General features: G+C 34.0%; 1 protein-coding gene across 1 annotated transcript; it reads left to right on the plus strand.

The window, feature by feature from the left end:
- Positions 1-2,323: 2,323 nt before the first annotated feature.
- LOC132057767 (beta-amylase 8) lies at positions 2,324-14,471 on the plus strand. Its single transcript, XM_059450373.1, has 10 exons — positions 2,324-2,697; positions 6,551-6,775; positions 7,733-7,813; positions 8,048-8,251; positions 8,466-8,660; positions 9,009-9,173; positions 10,886-11,146; positions 11,765-11,971; positions 12,679-12,898; positions 14,223-14,471. Exons 1-10 carry the CDS (start codon positions 2,332-2,334, stop codon positions 14,246-14,248), a joined length of 1,950 nt encoding a protein of 649 aa, XP_059306356.1. The 5' UTR covers positions 2,324-2,331; the 3' UTR covers positions 14,249-14,471.
- Positions 14,472-14,486: the final 15 nt, after the last annotated feature.

A 14,486-nucleotide genomic window follows, 5' to 3' on the forward strand; every position in this document is an offset into this window, starting at 1 on the left:
ACTTTATAAGCTAAATATTTACATGATTGTGATTATGTATATATATATATATATTTAAGTTATATGCTTAAGGAACCCATAATGTATAGTGTATATATATCAATATACCTAGGTTATATAATTTATATATATATATATATATATATTTATTATATACTATATATATATTTAAGTATACTATATATACTTATAACATATATTATAACTTATGATTTAAGAATTGTTTTCTAAGTTTATAAATTCGTATATACGTTTGAATATACATATATATATATCAATATATGTATCGATCCTATATATATATATATATATATATATATATATATATATATATATATATATATATATATATGGTTATATATATACTATATATTATAAGTATATTCATATATTTTAATTTTTAATTTAGGTATTTCTGGTAATTCCTAACTTTATAAAAGCAAGAAAGTAAACATTATTTTATCATTCTTGGAGATTTTGCAAGTTGTAGTTTTTTTTACTAAATAATACATGAGCAAGATATAGAAATAGTAGAATAATAAAATCATCCCCATGAATTTCCCTCACATCATCAATTTATCTCAATTTTCCTCCTTTTCTGAAATTGGAACCATCAATCTAACCAACTTTTTTTCTTTTCTGAATCCTTTTGTTTCCTGGGTTTTTGAATCTAATCAAGTTGCCCAGGAGGGTGTTTGGATTTATAATTGCAAAATTATTTTGTAATATTTTTTGTCTTTTAAGCTCTTTTTTGTTGTGAGAGAAGGAAAGATAAAAGTTTAAAAAAAGTTTGGGGGGTTGGGGAGCATTTAAATTTAGGCAAAAAGAATAATTTAACTCCTTTCAAATTTTTCAAAAAAATGTGATATAGTTTAAGCGAGTTCTCACAGGTTCCGATTTTTTCCGTTTAACATGATTGTGATTATGGCCTTTGTGTCAAAGGATGAATTGCGATGCATATATATTTTGAACACTTTTGATCCATATATTAAAAAGGTTAACTCGAAAATGACATAATTTTAATAGGTTTCTGGTAAGCAAGAAAGTAAACATTTATCAAGAATTAACTAATTTTACCCTGACGATCAATTTATCTCAATTTTCCTCCTTTTCTGAAATTGGAACCATCAATCTAACCAACTTTTTTTCTTTTCTGAATCCTTTTGTTTTTTTGAAATTGCCCTGAAACTATTGACTTTCACTTTTTTTTTGTGGTGTTTGGGAAAGATAAAAGTTGCTTTTAAGCATTTATTTTAGGCAAAAAGAATAATTCCTCCGATCAAATTTATGTGATATAATTTAACTAAATTAAATATTTGGCCATGAAACTTTTCTATTTTTCCCAAAACTATTTCACTTTTATTTGGGAATCAACGTTTGAAAATTTAACTACAACTGAAATTTGAATAACACCTAAAACCTTATTTTCACTTTTTCACTTTCAATACATTTAAATAACCAAATTTTCTTTGCAAAAACTATAACAAAACACAACTCCAACTTCAAAATTCAAAATAAAGTGAAAAATATTTGATTTTTATAGTCAAACACCTACTAAGAAAGAAAGAAAAACTTTATGTACCATTCTTTTTGAGACAGATAAAAAAAAAAAAAACATATCACGTAAATTGAGATATAAGAATACAAAATAAGCTAAAAGTCAAAAATTGAATATCCCAACACTTATAACCTACTTTAAAAGGCCAATCCAAACACTCACTAAGGGTTTTGGTAACAAAAAGAAAAATGAAAACAAAAATATTTCCATTGTAACCAGCAGCACAGAGCAAATTGAAAGAAAACATGTAACAATGAGCAATCATCACCATCCCCACCAAGATCCGGATCCCCAATTTCCCGACCCGAATGACAATCCAAACCCGACCCACCCACAACCTCGCCATCCACGTGGCTTCGCCGCAACAAACACCACCACCACTACAGGGGACCCACAGATAAAAACAAAAAAGAGTATCATGAATGGGCGTTTTGGGTATTATTGTATTTTATAAAAGATTAATTAATTTTAAAAATTACTTTTCAAACTCTCATTAACTTAATCAAATTTTTAAGTGAAATTTAATTTTGGCTGGTCAAACTTGTCACTCTAATAATTACAAGACTTGATAGTCATCTCGAATTAAATTTTCGGAGCCGGGGACAAAGCTGATCCTTTTAATATTTTTTGCTTCATCACCAAACACTAACAAATAAATAAAATATTCACCTTTTTTTCCGAAAAACATTTTCCGTCATACCAAACACACCCTTAACCAGAAAATGCAAGCTATAGCAGTTCAGAGCAAATTGAATTATTGAAGAAATGCAACAATGAGCAATCCCCACCAAGACCCGGATCCCCAATTTCCCGACCCGAATGACAATCCAAACCCGACCCACCCACAACCTCGGCGTCCACGTGGCTTCGCGGCCACAAACAGCGGCACCACAAATAAGAACAGAAAAGAGAGAGAAAAAGAGAAGGAAAGAACGAAGCTTCGAGAACGTCACAGGCGAGCAATAACGAGTAGAATGCTAGCAGGATTACGTCAATATGGGAATTTCCCATTACCAGTTAGAGCTGATATGAATGATGTAATTGCTGCACTTGCTAGACAAGCTGGTTGGATTGTTGAGTCTGATGGTACCACTTTTAGACAATCTAATCCCAATAATAATAATAATGCTTCTAATATGGTGAGCTAAATTTATTTACTACTTAATTGAAGTTTTTTTTTAATATTATCTAATAGGTCTGTGTACACTCTACCCTCCCCAGACCCTACATGGTGGGATTAATACTGGGCTTCTTGTTGTTGTTGTTGTATCTAATTGTGTTAAATTATGTGAGCAACTTAGTAGGCGTTTGGACATGCGATTTGAAACTAATTAGATGAAATCAGCGTTTGGACATGCATTTCATCTCATTGTTTCAAATCATGCTATGATTAGGGGTTTCAAATCATGGTTTTAAAAATTTTAAATATAAAACTTGACCTATAAGTTTATATTTTGTAAAAAAAGATCCATAAGTTGGTAGATATTTTTTAACAATTACTCTCACTAATTATTTACCAATCTTTATTTATGTCTATCATGATTATATTAAAGAGTAGTTATATTACTATTCATGTTAAATTTTCCTTTTTATTAAACTGAAGTTTGATCAATTGATGTTGTATTTTTTAGAAAGGCCTTCTAATAGCGTATTAGTTTTTGTATGAACTATGACTTGCTCATTTGGTAAGACTGTATAAGAATTGAGAATATTTTGATAGTTTTCACAACTTGTGGGGCTTTTATGTTTATAAGAAAAAATACAACTTAAGAAATTCAAATTGTATGTCCAAACATGATTTCAAACCATGGTTTCAAACCATGTCCAAACAGCTTCTTAATACTTCCAAGTCCTAATTTATGTGACACTTTTACTTTTTGCTTTTCGAGAGTCAAACAAGGAAATCTTTGACCGTGATTTATTTGTATGCCCTTTAAATATTTTAAATTGTCAATTATTGCGATTTATAGTACGCCCTCCATCCCAATTTATGCAGAAGGTGTTTGATTGGGTACAGAGTTTAAGAATGAAAGGAAAAGTTTTGATTCAAAATAAGGCCTACATATTTGTGTTGTTATAAACCATTTTATTAAGGATAAAATGAGAAGTTTAAAGTTAAATTGTTACTAGATATGGAAATGTGTCATTCTTTTTGGGACTGACTAAAAAAGAAAGAGTGTGACATAAATTAAGACGGAGGGAGTACTGAAAATCAGTTCTTTGTAGTATTATCTAATTGTGTTAAATTATGTGAACCACCTGATAGAGGGATACTTTTAGCATTCCCGATGTCCCAATTTGTTCCAATTTATGTGATAGCTTTTTGTATTTCGAGAGTCAAACAAGGAAATCTTTGACCGTGATTTATTTGTATGCCCTTTAAATATTTTTACGATTTTTATGTAGTTTCTAAATATATATAAGTCTGATCAAAATGAAGAAGTTTGACTCTCGAAATTTGAACAGTGTCAGATAAATTGGGACAGAGGGAGTATCTTTTTTTTTTTTTTTTTTTTTGATGAACCGCCGGAACCGCCGGGTGAGCCTCAGCTCACAAACCACACAAGGAGAGATAACCCGGGTGCGCACGGGGGTAGCTCGACCTGGCGGCAAATCCCCTGTTGTCGTAGACGGCGAACCCGAGACCTCCATTAATAGCCTCATCTCAACAAACCACGCTTGCGGGAGATAGTATCTTTTGTTCCCATTATAAGTCCTCTTGTTAGAGTGTCCCACATTGGTTGATGTAATTGGTCATTGTCTCGACCCGGGATGACTTAGGTCCAATGTTCATTTTCTTAACACAGTGCTGGCTTGATTCTATGTTGTTGTATGAAGATTAGACTTTTAGACGTGTTTTGCTAAAGTTTTCATCTTTACATTTTACCTTTGATAATTTTGATGTCTCTATACTTATGTTCATTTTATAGAATATGTACTGCACTTTTTGAAACTAATTTGAGAGATGGAAAAAGTATCAGTTAATGGAGCATAGAGTGATAATTTTGTTCCCAAAACCAAAACCAAACCGAAAATTTAACCAAATCGAATAAAAAAACCGACATTTGGTTTGGTTTGGTTTTAAATTTGAAAAACCGATAATATTTGGTTTGGTTATGGTTATAGTAAAAAATAACTAAATAACCGGTCCAAACCGATAATTATATACATAAAATTTATAATTATTTATATGTATAATATTCTTTTCATAAATAATTAAAGATATTTTATATTAATTATTAATTTAATTTTGATTGTTTTTAAGCCCATGTCTTAAAGTTGTCCAAGTCATCTTTAAGTCGTAAGCATTTAAAAATCCTACTATCTCTTTTCATAATTTTGATGTCTTTCCCTGTACTTATGTTCATTTTATAGAATATGTAATGCACTTCATTTGAAACTAATTTGAGAGATGGAAAAACCGGGTGGTTATTATTTTACGGTTTGGTTATGGTTTTAGACATTTAAAAACCGACTGGAGCAACCAATAACCGACCCAAACCGAACCATGAACACCCCTAATTACACCTAGTCCTTTAAACAGTACCCCTTTCCGATGGGATAGAGAACCCCTTTGACCCCAGAGGTGTAGCTTAGTAAGTGGGTGAAACCATGGGAGACTCGGGTTCAAATTTCAACAGAGACATAAGACGTTAGGTGATTTTTTACCATCTGCCTAAGCTGAGGTGGACAAAGTTACCAATGATTGTGTAGGTGAGAGGTAGCAGGTACTTAGTGAAATAATCGAGGTGTGCACAAGGTTGCCAAACACCACTTATGCATTGAGATCATAATGAGAGTATGATCTCAATCTTTTTTTTCACATTTTCCATCAACTCTAACCGACAGAGTTTGTAAAGTATCTGATGGAGAACAAAAGTGGTCATTTTTTGCAAATTTAAAGGACCAAAATTGCTCAGGAATATATTTAAAGGACTACTGTTAACCTATCCCAAAACATAAGGGACCATTTTTTGTTATTTTCTTGATAGATCTCAATACATTTTTGACCTTTTGGAATTCCGGGGAATGACTCTCGTGTTTTCTCCTTGACTCTGAGGTCAATGAGATTCTTTGTGCTATTGAATGTGAAGGAAGTATTCTTTCCCAAAACCAAAAGGTTAAGGGGTTAAGTAGAATTCACTGATTTACTCTGAAGTATATTGGTTATGACTTATGAAGTATTTGCTAGCTTACTAATATTTACCTGAAGGATGATACTGTATTTATTAGAAAAAAGTAAACAATAAACTTATCTAATTTGGGAAAGTGAGAAAATGTTGGATGATTTTAACTAGTGGCCATGTTGAACTATGCTGGACTAAAGGAATGATCTATGGCGTGATTTGCTGGATAATGAAAAGAGCACTGAGGTTTTTGTAAAAATTAGAAAAGAAACCATCAAAGTATATTTTATAAAAATTACATTACCATTCTCAAAAAAAAAAAAAAAAAAAAGTAATTTTATAAAAATAAATAAAGAAAACCTACAAATATAAGATGATGTACCTTCATAGTCTTGTGTATGTGGTTCTATAACAGTCACTTAATGTAATAATTGAAGAGAGCACTTTTTCAGTTTGTAGCATGTACAGAACAACAATAAAAGTACCAGAACCAAATGCCTGTGTTATCACTAACAAATCTTACACTCTTTTTAGGATCATTCATTTCATAATTAGCCATGTTATTTTCAATGCCTCTGGAAGAATCTAAAGTCATGAATCTATGTCTATACGGTCTTTTTACTCCTTATCAAAAAAAAAAAAAAAAAAAAAAAAACAATGTCTTTATGATCTTTTTAAAGATGTTGTTTGAAAATACATTGCTTTTAAATAATACATAAAAATTCATATTTATCTCCGGGTTACTTTTCTTGCACCGCATCTTTTCTCATTGGCATGCGATGTCTTCTTGATATTCTGTTTTAACTTTAAATTGTCGACAAAAAATGATATCTTTATTATCACTACCACTGAATAAATTTCATAGGGGCCTTATCAGGTGATGTCTGTTGAGAGTCCCGTTTCTGGCAGTTCCTTGAGAAATTGCTCAACCAGAGCATCAGTGGACTGTCAGCCATCAATTCCAAGGATCAACGAGAGTTTATCGCCAGCCTCTTTTGATTCTATTGTAGTCACAGAAAGTGAAACGAAGGTTGATAAATTCACAAGTACCAGTCCAATGGATTCTACAGAATGTTTAGAGGCAGGCCAGGTAAATCAAGTTCATATAAGCTGAGGATGAACTTGATATTCAATGTTGCTTTGGGGTTGATTATTTATCTTGATGTATTCCACCATCCTAACCTTTTCACATCTTTTCGTTAGACTGCATTATATCATTGTTAGAACAACTAATTGAATTGTTTTAGCATAAATGAGACTTATGAAGATACAAATTCGTCTATTTTTCTATTTTATCATTGCTCTATTTTTCCTTCTCAAAAAAATAAAATAAAATGTCCATTCTCCAAATCAGAGGGGAAGAGGAGACTTGCTACTAAATTTTAGTTGTTTAGTGTCAGGTTTATGTTCCTTTTTGAATTTGGGACGATTTTAGATGCGTTCTTAATCACACCCCCCCTCCGCCCCTCTCTTCTCTCTATTTATAAGTGATGTTGAATGACTTAAATATAGTGCAGGAACCTGCGAAATTGATAGAGTAGGTCAGCTGCACGTCGTGTTTTGTTTTTCAATTTTTTGGTAAGCAACATATAAAGTTATATATGAGGGTAAAATTTCTTGTCTTGTTTGTGTCATGTCCCTATTTCTCAAGTTTATGTCTCTCTGGGTCTGAATTCATGCTACTTAAGTCCCCGTCCTGTGAGACGACATATTTGACGTAGTAATTCCTTATTCCACTTAGACATATGTAATTGAGTGGTTTTGACTTTTCCTCCAACAACAATGGACGATCTTAATGTTGACTTTCTTCTTTCCATCTCTCACATTGATTTGGAAGTTTATTTGAGATCAACTCTTCAAACTTCGAAGAGCCTAGTAGTATGAGTTTATCTCAGCAGCAAAGAACAGACTTAGTTGTTCTTGATGCAGCATGGTTGCTTCATGCTTGTATAGTTTGTAAGCTATTTTTAATAGAAGGTTGAGCTACATTAGTTCTCCTGTTGGAGGACATATGGAAAAAGTAAATCTAACTAGTTATTTCTTGCAGCTTATGCAAGACCTTCACTGTGGGGAGCATGGAAGTGGTTTTTCAGAAACTCAATACGTCCCAGTTTTTGTTATGCTTTCTGTAAGCATCTTTTTCCTTAACATACTTTATATTCCTCAATTACATGTAATAGGAGGACACCAAGCTTTGAGATTTCTCTCATTTGTTAATTATCTTTCCATGTTCACCAGTCAAAATGAAACACAAGGAAACTGATTATTTATCAGCAAATTGCTATTATGTGGCTTCATATCAATACATATTCCAATTTCATTCTAATTAACCATGCTTAAATCGTGGCTCTGTTTGTGGCAGAGTGGTGTAATCAACAACTTCTGCCAGTTAATGGATCCTGATGGTGTTAAACAGGAGTTGCAGCAGCTTGAGTCTTTAAAAATAGATGGTGTTGTGGTAAATTGCTGGTGGGGCATCGTTGAAAGCTGGGTGCCTCAGAAATATGAGTGGTCCGGCTACAGAGAGTTGTTCAAAATAATCCAAGATTTCAAGATGAAACTGCAGGTCCTAAAACACTCATTGTTTATGTTTACTCATATTGAAGCGTCGGCATTCCTAACAAGTTTAAGTTAGTCATCCTTTGGCGGGAAGAACCCTGTTCTTTCCCGTTTTATGCTTCACATTAAGACAATTCTTGAGGTCTAGCTTATTTAGGCATATTTATGGCTGGATACCCAAAAATAGAGTGTTTTATCAAGTTTCTTCTTTATCCACGAAGGTTGTAATGGCATTTCATGAAAATGGAGGAAGTGACACCAGTGGCATGTTCATATCCCTTCCTCAGTGGGTTCTGGAGATAGGAAAAGACAATCAGGAGATATTCTTCACTGATCGTCAAGGAAGAAGGAACACTGAATGCCTATCCTGGGGCATCGACAAAGAACGAGTATTAAGAGGTAGAACTGCCATTGAGGTATTAAGTTTTCCTTTATTCCTTTCAAGAGAGAAAATTTAACGTTCCCTGATTCTTTGAAGGGAATATCTCTCTAATAGATATTATCCAATCATGTAATCATATTGTCAACTGAATAATGAATAATTTTTATTTTCCGAGGAACTTTCCGCAAGACTAGTTTTAGAAGTCTCATTGATATGTGATATGTCACTTCCTGCATAAGAGAGTGTTTTCTCCGCATGATTGACTTTGCTGAAAATGAGACAAAATTACAGTGAGAACTTAAAAGAAAAATGTATAGAAACCGTCTAAATTGTAACTAAATATTACTTATTTTGATCGCTATTTTAAAATAAAATGTTGCAGGTTTACTTTGATTTGATGAGAAGCTTCCGCACTGAATTTGATGACTTGTTCGCTGATGGTCTAATTTCTGCTATTGAAATTGGACTTGGAGCTTCTGGGGAGCTAAAGTACCCTTCTTTTTCTGAAAGGATGGGATGGAGGTATCCTGGTATTGGTGAGTTTCAGGTATCTGTTATAGGAAGGCTGAGATGTATTTGGTCATATTACTTGGTCTTCGCTGACTATATTTTAAGAAAACGATCTTAATTTTGTTCCCTGGGTCTGTTTCATAACCTTGGTGTGCCTGAAAATGCACGAGTCTGACACTGATTGGTTCCTCGTTAACCCAAGTGGATCATTTTCGTGTTGTTAAATTGTCAAACTTATAAAGTGATTTGTTGTTTTTCTATGGAAAAATTTCATATAATGTAAAAATATAGTTATCCATCTTGAGTCAAACTATTGCATAAAAGTGATGGAGGGACTATCAGTTTCTCAATGGAGGGACTATCAGTTTCTCTCTTACTTTGTATCTAATATTTGTATGCATAAAAGTGATAAGGGACTATCAGTTTCTCTCTGATGTTGAATCTAATATTTGTATCCAAAGGAAATATCCTACCTAGCTCGACCTGACTAAAGCATAACCTTTTTTAAGGAGAACACAAACAGTAAAAAACATCACATAGAAACTTCCCTTGATTCCTCGTCACCACCTAATATCTATTATCTAGAGCTAAGCTAAAAGAGCGTTACTACTGAGCTGTTATAATAAGATACATGAAAGTTAAAAGGAAATAAGTGACCACTAACAAGCAACAACAACAACAACATACCCAGCGGAATCCCACAAGTGGGGTCTGGGGAGGGTGGTGTGTACGCAGCCTTACCCCTACCTTGTGAAGGTAGAGCCGTAGAGAGGCTGTTTCCGATGGACCCTCGGCTCAAATAAAACATATCAAAATCAAGTATGGAAAGGAAATGCAGTGTGAAGAAGCCATGCTAAAAATAAAGGAGAAGAGAACAGTAGCAACAACAAATAATATGGTAACTGAAGCAAAGGAAACAACAGGTAACAATAAAATTGAAGAATAAGATAGTAAGAGAGTAATAATAAGTAATAACAGTACTGATAAGGGAAACTAGACAACGCTGTACTACCTACTAACCTTCTACCCTAATCCTTGACCTCCTTATCCTCCTATCTAGGGGCATGTCCTCGGTAAGCTGCAGGTGTGCCATGTCCTGTCTAATCATCTCTCCCCAATACCTCTTAGACCAACCTCTACCTCTCTTCATATCCACCATAGCCAACCTCCCCACACCTCCTCACTAGGGCATCTGTGCATCTCCTCCACATGCCCGAACCTGACTACTGACGAGACATGTCTATAATATTAGGACGGGAAATAAAAAAGGCTTGAATATGGTGTGGCAATTAACTCGTGAATATGATGATAGCTTTTACAGGTTTACTACAGCATGCCCTTTTTTTCCAGTTCTGTTTTAGATTGGTTTTACTCAATACAGATTAATAGCATTTTTCCTTTTAAACTGGATAAAAATTGTAATAGCATCCTGAATATGCATTTAAAACCCTGTAGAAGATTGTGTTTGAACACTTTTTAACTGGATTTATCAGTTTGTTGAATACTCGGCTTTTTTTCTTTTTGTTTGATTTGGTTAGTTATCGTTCAGCTTCTACTTTAAAATCTCTGCAATGATTGAACCTGTAATACTACCATAGAGTTCTGGGTCCTAGGCTGGGTAGCTTCTACCTTTGAACTTTCCTCTTATCTCTGTGTTCAATGCACTATTGCTTCTTGTTTTTCATTGTGCAATTCCATTATACAGTCCTAATAGATTCTCTAACTGGCTTTAATTTTTTCCTGTTTCAGTGCTATGATAAATATTCTCTACAGAATCTTCGAAAAGCTGCGACATCAAGGGGACACTCTTTCTGGGCCAAGGGACCTGATAATGCTGGTTATTACAATTCTAAGCCACATGAAACTGGATTCTTCTGTGAGCGAGGTGATTATGATAGCTACTACGGGAGATTTTTCCTCCATTGGTATAGACAGGTCTTAATAGATCATGCTGATAAGGTTCTCTCCCTGGCAACTCTTGCATTTGAGGGAATCCAGATTGTCGTGAAGGTATACATATGGGCCTAAATCATCTCATCGTAATTTTTGACCCCTGTTTCGCCTAATCTCTATATAACAACTTTTGTTTTCTTCACAAATGACAAATATCCATCTCCAATTATTCGAAATTGGCAATATGCATGTCTTTGCATCCAAACTGAATAGCTTTCTTTGCTTTGGAATAAATTAAACCAATTTTTGAAATGCAATGCAGATAAGCTATCCTTTTTAGTAGAAGAAGATAGAGACATCAAAACTACCTAAGAATACGTCTTGTAGTTCAAATCATCTATAGGTTTTTGGTCAAATTTGAATTTGTTTAGCCCTCATGAAGTGTTGGTTGGGGTACTTTTTTCATTGGAGGATCTTTTTTCTTTTTTTGTTAAAAAATATTTAGTTCATCAAGTATGTGCATGATGAAATAATGAAAGACTGCACTTAATTCATATTTGCTCTAAGTTATATGTTGCTTTGTTAATTGAGCTTAGCTGGTGCATGTTGACACTGGTGTTCTAGGTAGATGCACAAGCATAAATTATGTCTAAAAGATTGATAGCATGTTGAATGAAGAACTTGGATAGAGGCATATCTTTTTCCTGGTACATTAGATTTTTCTTTTTTCTGCAGATTCCTGCAATTTATTGGTGGTACAGAACGAGCAGCCATGCTGCAGAGCTCACAGCTGGATATTACAATCCGACTAACCAGGATGGCTATTCTTCAGTTTTTGAGGTTCTCAAAAAGCATTCTGTAACAATAAAGTTTGTATGTTCAGGACTTCAGGTTCCAGAAACTGATGAATCGTTGGCAGATCCAGAAGGTTTGAGTTGGCAGGTTATTGTCTTTTTAACATCCCTTCTAGAACGCTCTTTAAGGGGCAGTAAAAACAAGTTTTTAGGGTGTGTTCGATATGAAGGAAAAAGTTTTCCCTGGTAAATATTTTTCTTGGAAAATGTATTTCAGGAAAATAAGTAGTTTCTTACTTATTTTCTTGAGTTCGGTACGTAAGCAAAAAATATTATCCTAAAAGCATCTGTACATAATCTAGACGAATACTATGGGAGGTGGGGGTAGGGGTGGTGGGGATGGGGGCTACGGCCTACCGGTTGGGGCTGAAGATGAGGTGTTGGAGGGTGGGGAGGACACGATGAATGTGCAATGTCACTTGTGAAACTTGTTTTCTCTACTTTCACTGAGGAAGTCATTTTTCCTCATTTTTAAGGAACTTGTTTTCGTAGAGAAATACAACAACATAATACCCAGTATAATCCCACATGGTGGTGATTGGGGAGGATGAGGTGTACGTAGACCTTACCCGAACCTTGTGGGGTAGAGAAAATGTTTTGCAAAAATTTTAACCAACCGAACATGAGAAAATTGAAAAACATTTTCTGGATAATAAACATATCCTAGGAGATGAAACTCATCTCCTCCTTCACATGCACACCCCCACACAACCCCCTTGGGGATCGTTCAGAGAGCAGTGGAGCACAGGTTACTTTTTCTTTTCTTGCCTCTTGAATGCTTTTCTGTTTCTGCAGATCCTGAATTCAGCATGGGATAAGGAGATTAATGTTGCTGGTCAGAATGCATTTCCGTGTTATGATAGAGAAGGATTGATGAGGCTGGTTGAAACTGCAAAGCCTAGAAATGATCCTGATCATCACCGTTTCTCCTTTTTTGCATTTCAACAACCATCGCCTTTGGTTCAGAGTGCAATATGTTTCTCGGAAATGGACTACTTTATCAAATGCATGCATGGTATGTTCTTCTGATATTCAGTCATTATTCCCTTATGTTTTTGCTTGGCTAGCTTGAATGAAGCAAATATACTAAATATATTTGAAGTAATGTTCAAGAATATGAATCATTTTAATTTTCAGAAGTATCGAAACTCAAGGGTAACATTCACGGAATACCCCATTATTGAAATTCTCAATGTCTCCTATCTAGCTAAGCTGTGGTGGACAGAGTTACTTAGTATCTATATTTGTGGGAGGTAGCATGTACAGGCTGGAACACTCTAGGTGCACAAGTTGGTGTGGACATTACCTTTATTTAGGGCTTAATGCATGTGCGGCCCCCTAAACTTGCTTCTTTTTCCATTTTGGCATCTCAACTAAGTGTTGTTCCTATTGAACCCCTGAACTTGGCCTCAAGTGTGTCTATCAAACACAATCCGACTTACATAGCATATATGGTGAAGAACTACCACTTAAACCAATCCAGATTTGATTTCTTATTTTCCAGTTTTAGTTTTCAGTTTTTATTTTTCAGTTTTAGTTTTCAATTTTGATTTCTAATTTTCCAGTTTTGGTTTTTGATTGCCAGATTTGTTTTTTTTTAATTTTCAGTTTTGGATTCAGTTTTGGTTTTTAGTTTTCAGTTTTTTGATTTCTTATTTTTCAGTTTTAGTTTCCAATTTTTATTTTTCAGTTTTGGTTACTTATTTTTCAGTTTTACTTTTCAGTTTTAAGTTTTTATTTTCAGTCTTAGGTTCCAGTTTTGATTCTTATTTTCCAGTTTTAGTTTCAGTTTCTATTTTCCAGTTTTAGTTTTCAATTTTGATTTCTCATTTTTCAATTTTGTTATTTGATTGGTTTAAGTGGTGGTTCTTCACCATATGTGCTATGCAAGTCGGATTGTGTTTGATAGACACACTTGAGGCCAAGTTCAGGGGTTCGATAGGAACAATACTTAGTTGAGGTGCCAAAATGAAAAAAAGAGACAAGTTTAGGGGGTCGCATATGCATTAAGCCTTTATTTAAACAAAAAAGCGATAGAAATACGAAAATTGTGAACGTGAAATTAGTATGTTCACTGTGATTACGTAACCATTTGAACCTGAAATTAGTATGTTCGCTGTCATTTCATAACCATACTCTTTAAGTCTGATTCAGTGATCAGAAAAGAAGTTAAAACTCTTGGTTAGATGCCTCTTGGGGTAAAAACTTAAAATGGTTTATTTGTTTAGAGTGATGAATTTTACCAAATACATTCATATACCTAAGGTTTGAGTTTTCTGAGCTGTAGTAAATCCCTTTGATTCTCACTAACTTTTATGCACTGTTGTCTCTGTTTTCAGGAGATATGAACATTGTGGAATCCTAAGTCTTCATAGAATCTTTGCTTGAAATGAAGAAGATCCGTATTTACTTCAAGTCTTCTGTCCTTTGTACTATCCAAATATATATATGTCAATTTACGTAAAGTTTTAAATGGAATTCAGCTGATTTATATCTAAATTATACGTTCTATGGTAAGTATAATTCTATTGAACTCATCAAGCCCCCATTGTTTGTCTGCAAGTTGAAGAGAAACCAGCAGTTCTTTATTTTTTCAGCACTGT

This window comes from Lycium ferocissimum, chromosome 1, assembly GCF_029784015.1.
Source record: "Lycium ferocissimum isolate CSIRO_LF1 chromosome 1, AGI_CSIRO_Lferr_CH_V1, whole genome shotgun sequence".
Classification (NCBI taxonomy): Eukaryota; Viridiplantae; Streptophyta; class Magnoliopsida; order Solanales; family Solanaceae; genus Lycium; species Lycium ferocissimum.